A 12,941-nucleotide genomic window follows, 5' to 3' on the forward strand; every position below is an offset into this window, starting at 1 on the left:
AGCACAGGGAGGAACAGAAGGAAATCAGTATGAGTAGAGAAATGGTGTTGGGCAAATTAATGGGATTCAAGACAGATATATAGAGTCATAGAATCATAGAGATGTACAGTATAGAAACAGACCCTTCAGTCCAACTTGTCTCTGCTGACCAGATATCCCAACCTAATCTAGTCCTAACACTATCACCTGATGAAGGAGCGTCGCTCCGAAAGCTAGTGTGCTTCCAATTAAACCTGTTGGATTATAACCTGGTATTGTGTGATTTTTAACTTAATCTAGTCCCATTTGCCAGTACCCGGCCCATATCCCTCCAAACCCTTCCTATTCATGTACCCATCCAGATACCTTTTAAATGTTGCTATTGTACCAGCCTCCACCACTTCCTTGGCAGCTAATTCCATACACGCAAAACCCTCTGTATGAAAAAGTTGCTCCTTACGTCCCTTTTATATCTTTCCCCTCTCACCCTAAACCTATGCCCTCTAGTTCTAGATTCCCCCAGTCTGTTTACCCTATCCATGGCCCTCATGATTTTATAAACCTCTATAAGGATGCCAGGGCTTGATAATTTATTTCTCCAAGTACTTACGAAGTGATCCTAGAAATAGTGGATGAATTAGTGGTCATACTCCAAGATGCTAAAGACTCAGGAACGATTCCTACAGATGAAGGGAGGCAAAGAGAAAGCTAAGTTATTTGAGAAGAGTCTGAGAGATAAGATTTACATGCATTTGGAAGTATAGGGTTTGATTAGGAATAGTCAGCATGGCTTTGTGAATGGGAGATCATGCCTCACACATTTGTTAGAGTTCTTTGATGAAGTGACCAGGAAAGTTGACAAGAGCAGGGTGGTAGACATAATCTATATGGATTTCAGTCAGGCCTTTGATAAGGTTCCATATGGTAGGCTGCTCTGGAAGGTTAGATTACGTTGGATCCAGGGGGAGCTGGCAAATTGGATACACAATTGGCTTGATGATAGGAAGCAGAGGGTAATAGTGGAAGGATGCTTATTGGACTAAAGGCCTCTGACTAGTGGAGTGCCTCAGGGGTCAGTGCTGGGCCCATTGCTGTTTGTTATCGATATCAATGATTTGGATGAGAATATACAAGACCTGATTAGTAAGTTTGCTGATGATAATAAAATAGAAGGTATCGTGGACAGTGAGGAAGGTTCTCAGAAATTGCAACAGGACCTTGATCAGCTGGGTGTGTGTGAGCTGAGAAATGGCAAATGGAGTTTAATATCGATAAGTGTCTCGCATTTGCAAAGTCAAATCAATGTCGGAGTTTCATGGTGAATGGCAGGGCCTTAATGAGTGTCATGGAACAGAGGCACCTTGGAGTTCAGATTCACAGATCTCTGAAAGTGGAGTCACAGGTAGACAGGGGAGTGAATAAGGCTTTTGGCACACTGGCCTTCATCAGGCAGTGCACTGAGTATAGAAGTTGGGAAGTTATGTTTCAGTTGTACAGGACGTTGGTGAGGCCACACTTGGAGTATTGTGTTCAGTTTTTGTCACCTTGCTAGAGGAAGGATGTTATTAAACTGGAAAAAGTGCAGAACAAATTTACAAGGATGTTGCTTGGGTTCAATGGTCTGAGTTATAGGGAGAAGTTGGACAGACTAGGACTGTTTTCTTTAGAGCGTAGGAGATTGAAGGGTGAATAAGAGGTGAATAAGATCATGAGAGGCATAGATAGCATGAACGTACTCAGTCTTTCTCCCAAGGTTGGGAAATTGAGGACTAGAGGGCATCAGTTTAAGGTTAGAGAGGAAAGAATAAAAGGAAACCTGAGGTGCAACATTTTTAGACGGAGGGTGATACGCATATAGAATGAGCCGCCAGTGGAAGTGGTTGAGGCGGGTACATTAACAACATTTAAAAGGCATTTGGACATATACATGGATAGGAAATGATTTGGAGATGCCGGTGTTGGACTGGGGTGTACAAAGTTAAAAATCACACAACACCAGGTTATAGTCCAACAGGTTTAATTGGAAGCACACTAGCTTTCGGAGCAACGCTCCTTCATCAGGTGATTGTGGAGGGCTCGATCATAACACAGAATTTATCGCAAAAATTTGCAGTGTGATGTAACTGAAATTATACATTGAAGAATTGATTGTCTGTTAAGCCTTTCATCTGTTAGAATACAGTGATAGTTTCACTTCTTTCATGTGTAAATCACAAAACCCTTTTTTTTAAAGTTGTATTCTCGGGTTAGCTGTTAACAATGGTGATAGCTAGACAATATGTTGAAGGTGTTAGCCCCCTGTGTTCTCTGTCTATGACCTGATGTTTAGATTGATTCTAATCTAAAAAGTGAGATAACAGAGTTTTACATAAATTCATGCAGTTTTTGAGCTCAGAGTTCTACATGAATGAATGCAGTTTTTGAGCAAAGTGCAATGCAACTCTGCAAGTACAAATTCACCCCACGAAATAAATGTGTGCATGTGGGTCTTTGTCTGTCTGTGTGTGTGTGTGTCTGTCTGGGGTGGGGGTTGTGAGTGTGAGAAAGTGTGGGAGTGTGTGTGTCTATAAGGGTGTGTGTGGGTGTCTGTGTGCGCGTCTGTGTGTACCTGTGTCCGTGTATGTGAGAGTGTGTGTGTGTAGTGCAATGGTGATCATGTAATGTGACATGAACCCAATGTCCCGGTTGAGGCCCTCCCAATGGGGACCGAACTTAGCTATCAGCCTCTGCTCAGCCACTTTCCTCTGCTGCCTGTCCCGAAGTCCACCTTGGAGGATGGTCACCCGAAGGTCCGAGGCTGAATGTCCTGGACCACTGAAGTGTTCCCCAACTGGGAGGGAACCCTCTTGTCTGTTGATTGTTGTGCAGTGCCCGTTGTCGTAAAGGATAGGAAAGGAGTAGAAGGATTTGATTCAAGTGCAGGGAGATGGGATTAGCATGGACAGACATTTTGATTGGTGTGGACCAGTTCAAGCCAAAGGGCCTGTCTCCGTGCTGTAGGACTCTATGACTCTAAAATTTATCACGCAGTCAGCCTGACCTTGGTAGTAGGGAAAATGCTTGAGTCCATTATAAAAGAATTAATAGTTGACCACTTGGAAATCAGTGGCAGGATCAGACAGAGTCAGCATGGATTGATGAAAGGGAAAACATGCTTAACAAATCTACTGGACCTCTTTTGGCAAAGTCCCACATAAGAGGTTAGTGTGTAAAATTAAAGTGCATGGGATCAGGGATAGTGTACTGAGATGTACAGGAAATAGGTGAAGAGTATGAATAAATAAGTCTTTTTCAAAATGGTAGGCAGTGAATAAATGTGAATTAGCCATTTTAGGAGCAAAACAGGAATACAGATAATTAACTGAATGGCTATAAATGGAGAGAGAGGAACCTGCAATGGGTTCTGGATGTCCTTGTTCTTCAGTCATTGAATGTAAGCATGCAGGTGCAGCAAGTAGAGAAGAAGGCAAATAGAATATTGGACCTTCATAGCGAGGGATTCAAGAACAGGAGTTGGTACAACAGCAATTATATGGGATTTTGGTAAGACTGTACCTGGAGTATTGTGAGCAGTTTTGACCTCACTATCTGAGGAAGGATGTTCTGGTGAAAGAGGGAGTACAGTGTAGGTTTACCAGACTGATTCCGAGGATGACTGAGGAGAGACTAAATTAATTAGGATTATCTTCATTGGAATGAAGAATGAGGAGGGGTTTTCATAGAAGCCTATAAAGGACTGTTCAGGTTGGATGTAGGAAGGATTTATGGATAGCAAGTGAGTTCAGAACCGGGGGTCAAAGGGTATGAATACAAGGTAAACTATTTAGTACTGAAATGAGGAGAAATTTCTTCACCTAGAGAGTGGTGAGCCTGTGGAATTTGTTATTAGATATCAGTCATGACCCAAAACATCATATGATTTCAAGAAGGAGTTGGGGGGGATATAGCTCTTAGGGTTAAAGGGATCAAAGGATCTGGAGGAGAAGCAGGAACAGGCGACTGAGTTGGATGGTCAGCCATGATCATAATGAATAGTGCAGCAGGCTTGAAGGGCTGAATGGCCTACTCCTGCTTCTATGTTTCAAAAGTTTTATATACCCTGAAGGTTTTCAGATTGTTCCTTTTCTCCCAAGGTCTAGATCATTAATATATACATCAGGAAAATCCCAATCCCTGGAGATTTTCACTACAAACCTTCCTCCAGGCTGGAAAATATCCCGTGACCTTATTCTCTGTTTCCTGTTACTCAGCCAATTTCATATTCACATAGTTATTGTCCCTTTTCTACCATGAGTTCTAGCTTTTCTCACAGGTCAGTTGTATCAAACACTGTCAACCCTCAGATTAATATCCTTTCCACTTGTTGCCAGCTAAAGAAGTTGCACTCTCACTCCAGACAGAGGTTGGCCCCCAAGTCGCTGGTGACTACCAAGGGAAGGAGGAGGAGGGTGGCCAAGCACAGACGTTCAAGCAGCTCCGATGCAGGGTGAGTGGACAGTTGTCTATTACGGTCTGATTCTATTTCTCTACCGGGGCTGTGTATGTTGAATGGGTGCTGTATTGTTTCAGACTGTGACCTGGTGCCTGGCGTTTGCTGCTCTTTCTGATTATAGACCTACAAACCTATCCTGAATTGTGGCTCCCCCTGCAATATAGCCCAGTAGATTTGCACCCTCTGGTCACATTGACAAGATGGAGTGGAGATTCCAGTCACATTATTATCATCAGAGCTAGCGTTGGACTATGAGTGGACGGTGATGCTCATTTGCTTGGATTGTTTATCATTAATTCTGAAAAGATTGATTTCTTTTATAGACGTCAAGTCGATGATTCACACAAGAGAGGTCGTGGCCACGAGAGACACAAATGCAAGGAGTGTGGAGTCTGCTTTCAGAAACCCAGCAACCTGAAGATCCACCTACAGACTCACATCAGTGAGCAGGCTTATCATTGCAAACTCTGTGATCGATCCTTCAAAACGAAAGGTACGCACAAATGCCGAGATGATGTGGAGGTGGCGGAGTTCTAGGGCAGACCAAGTTACATGACACCAAGTTATAATCCACCAGGTTTATTTGAAATCACAAGCTTTTGGAGCGCTGCTCCTTCATCAGATGAAGTGTAGAGAGTAGCACAAAATTAGTGGCACGGTGGTTAGCACTGCTGTCTCACAGCACCAGGGACCCGGGTTTGACTTCAGCCTCGGGTGACTGTCTGTGTGGAGTTTGCACATTCTCCCTGTGTTTGCGTGGGTTTCCTCCGGGTGCTCCGGTTTCCTCCCACAGTCCAAAGATGTGCAGGTCAGGTGAATTGGCCATGGGAAGTTGCCAAAAGATTTCAGGGATGTGCAGGCTAGGTGCATTAGTCAGGGGAAATGTAGAGTAATCGGGTAGGGGTGGGTTACTCTTCAGAGTATGGGCTTGTTGGGCAAAATGATCTACTTCCACACTGTAGCGATTCTATAATTCTATGAAAATCTTCTAATGACTCAGTTCAAGAAAAAGGAGGTTTTGACCCTAGGTCTGATGAAGGATGAAGACATAGACAATGGGAGAGAGTGAAAGATAAGCAGGTCCCTGTCTTTGGAGGGGGAGAGTTCCATTGCTCCAGGGAATAGATTCTCCTCCTCCCCCACCCATGTCTACGACTCACTATTCAAGCAGGATTGATGACAGAGTCAGAGATGAGCCCACCTTCACTTGTTAATTCACACCTCAGGCTTTTAGACACCACATGAAGTCGCTTACTGGCCTCAGTGGTGACCATTGCTGAGACTGAATGCATTCACTAATAATGTCCATTAACAGAGTCAGATGAAAAGACAAGGGGCCGATCTCGTTTGAGCCTAGCTGGCAGGCCCGAGTGAGTAAAGCAAAGTGGGCAGGGGTCTGGCAGCACCCAGTGAGTGGCATGAGAGGAGAGGCAGGGGCAGCTGAATGGAGTGAGGGGGAACAGGTGAGTGAAGTCAGGAAGGAGAGGCAGGTGAGTAAATCGATGAGGTGGAAGGAGCAGGCAGTGGGATGGTGGGACGATATTTGGGAACCACAAGCTCCATAGCAGTAATGGAAAAATCCTGGATCTTCCCAGAGTGAGAATCATAGTTGGATTGATGCTTATCATAGATTCATAGAATCATACAATACAGAGAGACCCTTCAGCTTATCTTCTCTGTACTGCCAAAGTACACAAACCTACACTATTGCACCATCTAGAACTAGGATCAGAGCCTTGTAAGACCATAACAAATTTGAACAGGGATAGGGCATTTGGGCTCTCAAGCTGCTCCACCATTCAGTAGGATCATGGTTGATCCAACATTCCTCATGTTCACTTTCCCCATAACCCTTCACTCCCCTTGAATGTTACAATACTTCAAGCGTTCACCCAAGTACTTTTTCAAGGTTGTGTGAGGTTTCCAGGCTCAAATACATCCCAGGCAGTGCATTTCAGACCCGCACCCCTTCTGGGTGAAACATCATTTCCTCAAATCTCCTCTAAAGTGGGCGGCACGGTGGCACAGTGATTAGCACTGCTGCCTCACAGTGCCAGAGACCCGGGTTCAATTCCCGCCTCAGGCGACTGACTGTGTGGAGTTTGCACGTTCTCCCCGTGTCTGCGTGGGTTTCCTCCGGGTGCTCCGGTTTCCTCCCACAGTCCAAAGATGTGCAGGTCAGGTGAATTGGCCATGCTAAATTGCCCGTAGTGTTAGGTAAGGGGTAAATGTAGGGGTATGGGTGGGTTACGCTTCGGCGGGTCGGTGTGGACTTGTTGGGCCGAAGGGCCTGTTTCCACACTGTAAGGTAATCTAATCTAATCTAATCTAATCTAAACATCCTTCCTTTCACCTTACAATTATGGCCCCCTGTTATTGACCTTCAAACAAGGGGAACAGCTGATTTCATTCTGTCCATGTCCCTTGTAATCTTATTCATCTCAATCAGGTTCTCCCCTCAACTCTCTCTGCACCAGAGAAAATGACCTGAGCTTATTAGCTTCTCTTCATCGCTGAAGAGTTCGATTCCAGACAATATCCTGGTGAATTTTCACTGCTTCCCCTCCCAGTGCAATCACATCCTACCCATAGTGCTGTGAACAGAACTGCCCACTGTACTCCAGCCATGGCCTAACCAAAGTCCTATATAGCTCCAAAACAACCCCCCGGCTCTTATAATCTATGCCTTGAACGATAAAGGCAAGTGTCCCCAGTACCTTCTTAACTATCTTAAGGGATTTGTGGGCAAAGAGCTATTCCTCTAAGCTTCCTCATGTCCTGCCATTCATTAAGTACTCCCTTGTCTTGTTGCTTCTTCCAAAGTGTATCAACTCACATTTATCAGGGTTAAATTCCATCTGCCACTGATCTGCCCAACCTGTTTATATCCTGGAAGCTAAGACTTTCTTCCTCATTGTCAACACCAATCTGGCCAATCTTAGTGTCATTGCAAACTTACTTGTCATCCTCCAACATTCTTATCTACATTGTTTATATATGTATCTTGACTATTAATAAATCCAGCACAATCTCTGTGGAACGCCACTGGACGCTGTCCTCCTGTCACAAACAGCCTTCTAACAAACAGTCTTCTGCCACTGAGCCAGTTTTGAATCCAACTTACCAAGTTATCCTGGATCCCATTGGCTTTTACCTACATCCTCCATGTTAGTTCCTCTTTTGGCAGATTCCATTCTCTTGAGAAACTGGGACCATTACTGATCTGCAAGCTTCTGGCTCAGCACAGGATAGGAACCGGAGGCCAAATAACACACCCTTTTTTTACAGCAGTAACTAGGTTAAAAGGTTAGGGTTTAAAGGTCAAAAGCTCCTTGACAAGGAGAGAAGTGAAATCAGTATGAGTGATTGAGGGGAGTTTTAGGGGTATTTTACTAACACGATACAATGCATTTATTAGATCACATTTGGAATACAGTAAGAGGTATTTGGAATACCTCTTATCTAAGGCAAGATATACTGGAATTAGAAGCAGCTTCACTCAGCTGATACCAGGCATGGCAGTTTGACAGAGAGACAGTGGAGTCAGAAGTAACAGTATTACAGTTGAATAAAGGCAACTACAGAGGCATGAGGGAGGAGATAGGTCGAATTGACTGGGAGAGGAGCCTAGCAGGAAAGACAGTGGAATAGCAATGGCAGGAGTTTCTAGGAATAATCTGGGAGACACAGCAAAAATTTATCCTGAGGAAAAGGAAGCATACTTAAGGGAGGATGAGTCAAACATGGCTGACCAGGGAAGTCAGGGATAGTATAAAAGCATAAGAGGAAGCACATAATGTGGCGAAAGGCAGTGGGAAGCCAGAAGATTGGGAAGTCTATAAAGACCAACACAGAAAAATGACGAAAAAAATGAAGAGGGAAAAGATTAAATATGAGGGTAAGTTAGCCTGCAATATTTGAGAAGATTGTAAGAGTTTCTTTCGATATATAAAGGGCACAAGATAGGCAAAAATGGACATTGGGCCACTAGAAGATGATGCTGGAGAAGTAGTAATGGGGAACAAAGAAATGGTTGAGGAATTGAATAAGTACTTTGTGTCAGTCTTCACAGTGGGAGACACCAGTAATATTCCAAAATTTCAAGGAAGTTGGAGGCAGAGATGAGTACAATGATCATCACCAAAGATAGGGTGCTAGAAAAACTGAAAGGTCTGAAAGTGGACAAATCACTTGGACTAGATGGGCTATACCCCAGTGTACTGAAGGAGATAGCTGAAGAGATATTGGGGGCTTTAGTGGTGACCTTTCAGGTATCACCGGAGTCAGGGAAGCTCCAAGTGGACTGGAAAATCACTAATGTAACTCCCCTGTTTAAGGAGGGAGTAAGGCAAAATACAGGAAATGATAGGCTGATTAGCCTGACCTCAGTTGTTGGTAGGATTTGGAATCCATTGTGAAGGATGAGATTTCTGAATACTTGGAAGTGCATGATAAAATAGGGCACAGTCAGCATGGCTTCATCAAAGGGATTCTGGATTAGTGGTGCTGGAAGAGCACAGCAGTTCAGGCAGCATCAGGAATAGACAAATCTGTTGGAATTCTTTGAGGAGGAAACAAGCAGGTTAGACCGAGGAGAACCAATCGATGTTATCTACCTGGACTTCCAGAAAGCCTGCACCGGAGGCTGCTGAATAAGATAAGGACAGAACCCCCGGTCCTCACCTTCCATCCTACTAACCTTCGCATAAACCGCATCGTCTTCCGACATTTCTGCCACCTCCAAATGGACCCCACCACCAAGGATATATTTCCCTCCCCACCCCTTTTCGCTTTCCGTAAAGACTATTCCCTCCGTGACCAACTGGTCAGGTCCACACCCCCCAACAATCCACCCTCCCGTCCTGGTACCCTCCCCTGCCACCGCAGGAATTGCAAAACCTGTGCCCACACCTCCTCCCTCACCTCTATCCAAGGCCCCTAAAGAGCCTTCCACATCCATCAATGTTTCACCTGCACATCCACCAATGTCATTTATTGTATCCGTTGCTCCTGATGCTGTCTCCTCTACATTGGGGAGACTGGACACCTCCTCGCAGAGCGCTTTAGGGAACATCTCCAGGACACCTGCACCAATCAACCCCACCGCCCCGTGGCCCAACATTTCAACTCCCCCTCCCACTCTGCCGAGGACATGCAGGTCCTGGGCCTCGTCCACCGCCGCTCCCTCACCACCCAACGCCTGGAGGAAGAACGCCTCATCTTCCACCTCGGAACACTTCAACCCCAGGGCATCAATGTGGACTTCACCAGTTTCCTCATTTCCCCTCCCCCAACCTTACCTCAATTCCAACCTTCCAGCTCAGCACCATCCTCATGACCTGTTCTACCTGCCAATCTCCCTTCCCACCTATCAACTCCACCCTCCCCTCTGACTTACCACCTTCATCCCCACCTCCATCCACCTATTGTACTCTTGGCTACTTTCTCCCCAGCCGCACCCCCCTCCCATTTAGCTCTACATCGCAGGGGCTCCTTGCCTTCATTCCTGATGAAAGGCTTTTGCCTGAAAAGTCGATTTTCCTGCTCCTCGGATGCTGCCTGACTTGCTGTGCTTTTCCAGCACCACTCTAATCTTGACTCTGATCTCCAACATTTGCAGTCCTCACGTTCGCCCTGAGTAAGATAAGGGCCCATGGTGTCAGAGGCAAGGTGCTAGCATGGATAGAAGCTTGGCTGACTGGCAGAAAGCAGAGAGTGGGATTAAAGGGTCCTTCTCAAAATGGAAACCGGTGACTAGTGGTGTTTCACAAGGATCAATATTGGGACCACAACTATTCACTTTATAGATTCATGATCTACTTGAAGGAACTGAGGGCATTCTGGCTAAGTTTGCAGATGATACAAAGATAGATGGAGGTGCAGGAGAAAGTAAGGAGATCAGAGTCGAGAGTGTAGTGCTGGAAAAGCACAGCAGGTCAGGCAGCATCCGAGGAGCAGGAGATTCGACGTTTCAGGCATAAGCCCTTCATCAGGAAGATAGATGGAGGGGCAGGCAGTATTAAGGAGGTGGGGAAGCTGCAGAAAGATTTAGACAGGTTAGGAGAAAGAAGTAGCAGATGAAATAGAATGTGTGAAAGTGTGAGGTCATGGTAGGAAGAATAGAGGCATAGACAATTTTCTAAAAGGGGAGAAAATTCAGAAATCTGAAGTGCAAAGGGATTTGGGAATCCTAGTTCAGATTTCTGTTAAGGTAAACTTGCGAGTTGCGTTGGTAGTTAGGAAGACAACCACAATGTTATGCAGAACATAGAACAGAACAGTGCAGCACAGTACAGGCCCTTCGGCCCTCCATGTTGTGCTGACCTTTTATCCTACTCTAAGATCGAACTAACCTACATATACTACATTTTACTATCATCCATGTGCCGATCCAAGAGTCGCTTAAATGTCCCTAATGTATCTGACTGTAAGATGTTGTAATTCCTCTCAGGACGACTAGAATATAAAAGCAAGGATGTATTTCTGAGGTTTTATAAGTCTTATGATCAGACCACATTTAGAGTATTGTCAGAAATTTTGGGCCCCATACCTCAGGAAGGATGTACTGGCCCTGGAGTGGGCCCAGGGGAGGTTCACAAGAACAGTCCCAGGATTGAAAGGCTTAACATATGAGGAACGTTTGAGGACTCTGGGACTATACTCAATGGAGTTTAGAAGGATGAGAGAAGATCTGATTGAAACCTACAGATTACTGAACGGCCTGGACAGAGTGGACATTGGGAAGATGTTTCTGTTGACAGGAGAGACTAGGATCCGAGGGTACAGCCTTAGAGTAAAGGAAAGACTCTTTAGAACAGAGATATAGAGAATCGTCTTCAGCCAGAGAGTGGTGAATCTGGGGAATTCATTGCCACAAAAGGCTGTGGAGGCCAGGTCATTGAGTATTTCCAAGGGGATCAAAGGTTACAGGGAGAAAATGGGAAATGGGGTTGAAAAGCCTATCAGCCATGATTGAGGGATAGAGCGCACTTGATGAATAGCCTAATTTCTGCTTCTATGTCTTATGGAGGGACTGTCTAATGAGGAGCGGTTGCGTCAATGCGACTTATACTCACTGGAATTTAAAAGAATGAGAAATGACCTTATTGAAATAGTCAAGGTCCTTAACAGTGTAGATACAGAAAAATTATTTCTTTTTGTGGGATAGTCTAGGATCAGAGCGCATTGTCTCCAAATAAGGGATCACCCATTTAAGACAACGATTGGGAAGAATTTCTTCTCTCAAGTGGTAATGAACCTATAGAATCTTTTACTGCAAAGGCTGCTCAGGCTGGTCATTAAGTATATTCAAAATGCTGAGATAAAAAGATATTTAGTCAATAAGGGAATTGAGGGTTATAGGAAAAAGGCAGGAAAGTGGAGTTGAGGATTATCAAGCCCAATATATACTCATTGATCCTTAAACCTTTTCTGAGTAACTAGCCAGACAAATCAGTCAATATTATCTGATATTTCCAATTTTGCACAGTTGGGAGGGTGTGCTTTCTGGACGTTTCAAGATGCCAGATTAACCCCCATCAAAAATGTAAACTTCACAGGTAAGTACCATGTAGTCTGCACTGTGAATTCTGAGGGTACCTGAGGCATTCTGCCAGAGTATTTGCAGTCTCTGACTAAGTATAGAACATAGAACATTACAGCGCAGTACAGGCCCTTCAGCCTCAATGTTGCGCTGACCTGTGAAAGCAACCTGAAGTCCATCTAACCTACACTATTCCATTTTCACCCATATGTTTATCCAAAGACCATTTAAATGCCCTGAAAGTTGGCGAGTCTACTACTGTTGCAGGCAGTGCTTTCCACAGCCCTCCTACTGTCTGAGTAAAAATACTACCTCTGATATCTGTCCGATATCCATCAACTCTATTTAAAACTATATCCTCACATGTGAGTTATCACTATCCAAGGAAAAAGGCTCTCCCTGTCCACCCTATCTAACCCTCTGATTATCTTGCATGTCTCTATTAAATCACCTCTCAATCTTCTTCTCTCTAACGAAAACAGCCTCAAGTTCCTCAGCCTTTCCTCGTAAGACCTTCCCTCCATACCAGGCAACATCCTAGTAAGTCTCTTCGGAACCCTTTCCAAAGCTTCGACATCCTTCCTATACTGTGGTGATCAGAACTGGACGCAATACTCCAAATGTGGCCGCACCAGAGTTTTGTACAGCTGCAGCATGACCTCATGTTTCCGAAACTCAATCCCTCTACCAATAAAAGCGAACACACCATATGCCTCCTTAACAACCCTGTTAACCTGGCTGGCAACCGTGGGATCCATGTACCCGGACAATGAGATAAGACCATAAGACATAGGAGTGGAAGTAAGGCCATTTGGCCCATCGAGTCCACTCCGCCATTCAATCATGGCTGATGAGCATTTCAACTCCACTTACCCGCATTCTCCCCGTAGCCCTTAATTCCTTGTGACATCAAGAATTTATCAATCT

The 12,941-nt window shown here is 44.8% G+C and overlaps 1 protein-coding gene across 1 annotated transcript in view; it reads left to right on the top strand.

Annotated features, from left to right (window-relative positions):
• The first annotated feature begins 4,231 nt into the window (after window positions 1-4,231).
• Window positions 4,232-12,941, top strand: part of LOC122559935 (zinc finger E-box-binding homeobox 2-like) — a 21,743-nt gene continuing 13,033 nt past the window's right edge. The window contains exons 1-2 of the mRNA XM_043710043.1: window positions 4,232-4,465; window positions 4,795-4,964. Of these exons, the coding sequence (XP_043565978.1) occupies window positions 4,269-4,465; window positions 4,795-4,964 (367 nt within the window). The 5' untranslated portion in view covers window positions 4,232-4,268. The remainder of the gene's footprint in view (window positions 4,466-4,794; window positions 4,965-12,941) is intronic.

This window comes from Chiloscyllium plagiosum, chromosome 20, assembly GCF_004010195.1.
Source record: "Chiloscyllium plagiosum isolate BGI_BamShark_2017 chromosome 20, ASM401019v2, whole genome shotgun sequence".
NCBI classification, from domain to species: Eukaryota; Metazoa; Chordata; class Chondrichthyes; order Orectolobiformes; family Hemiscylliidae; genus Chiloscyllium; species Chiloscyllium plagiosum.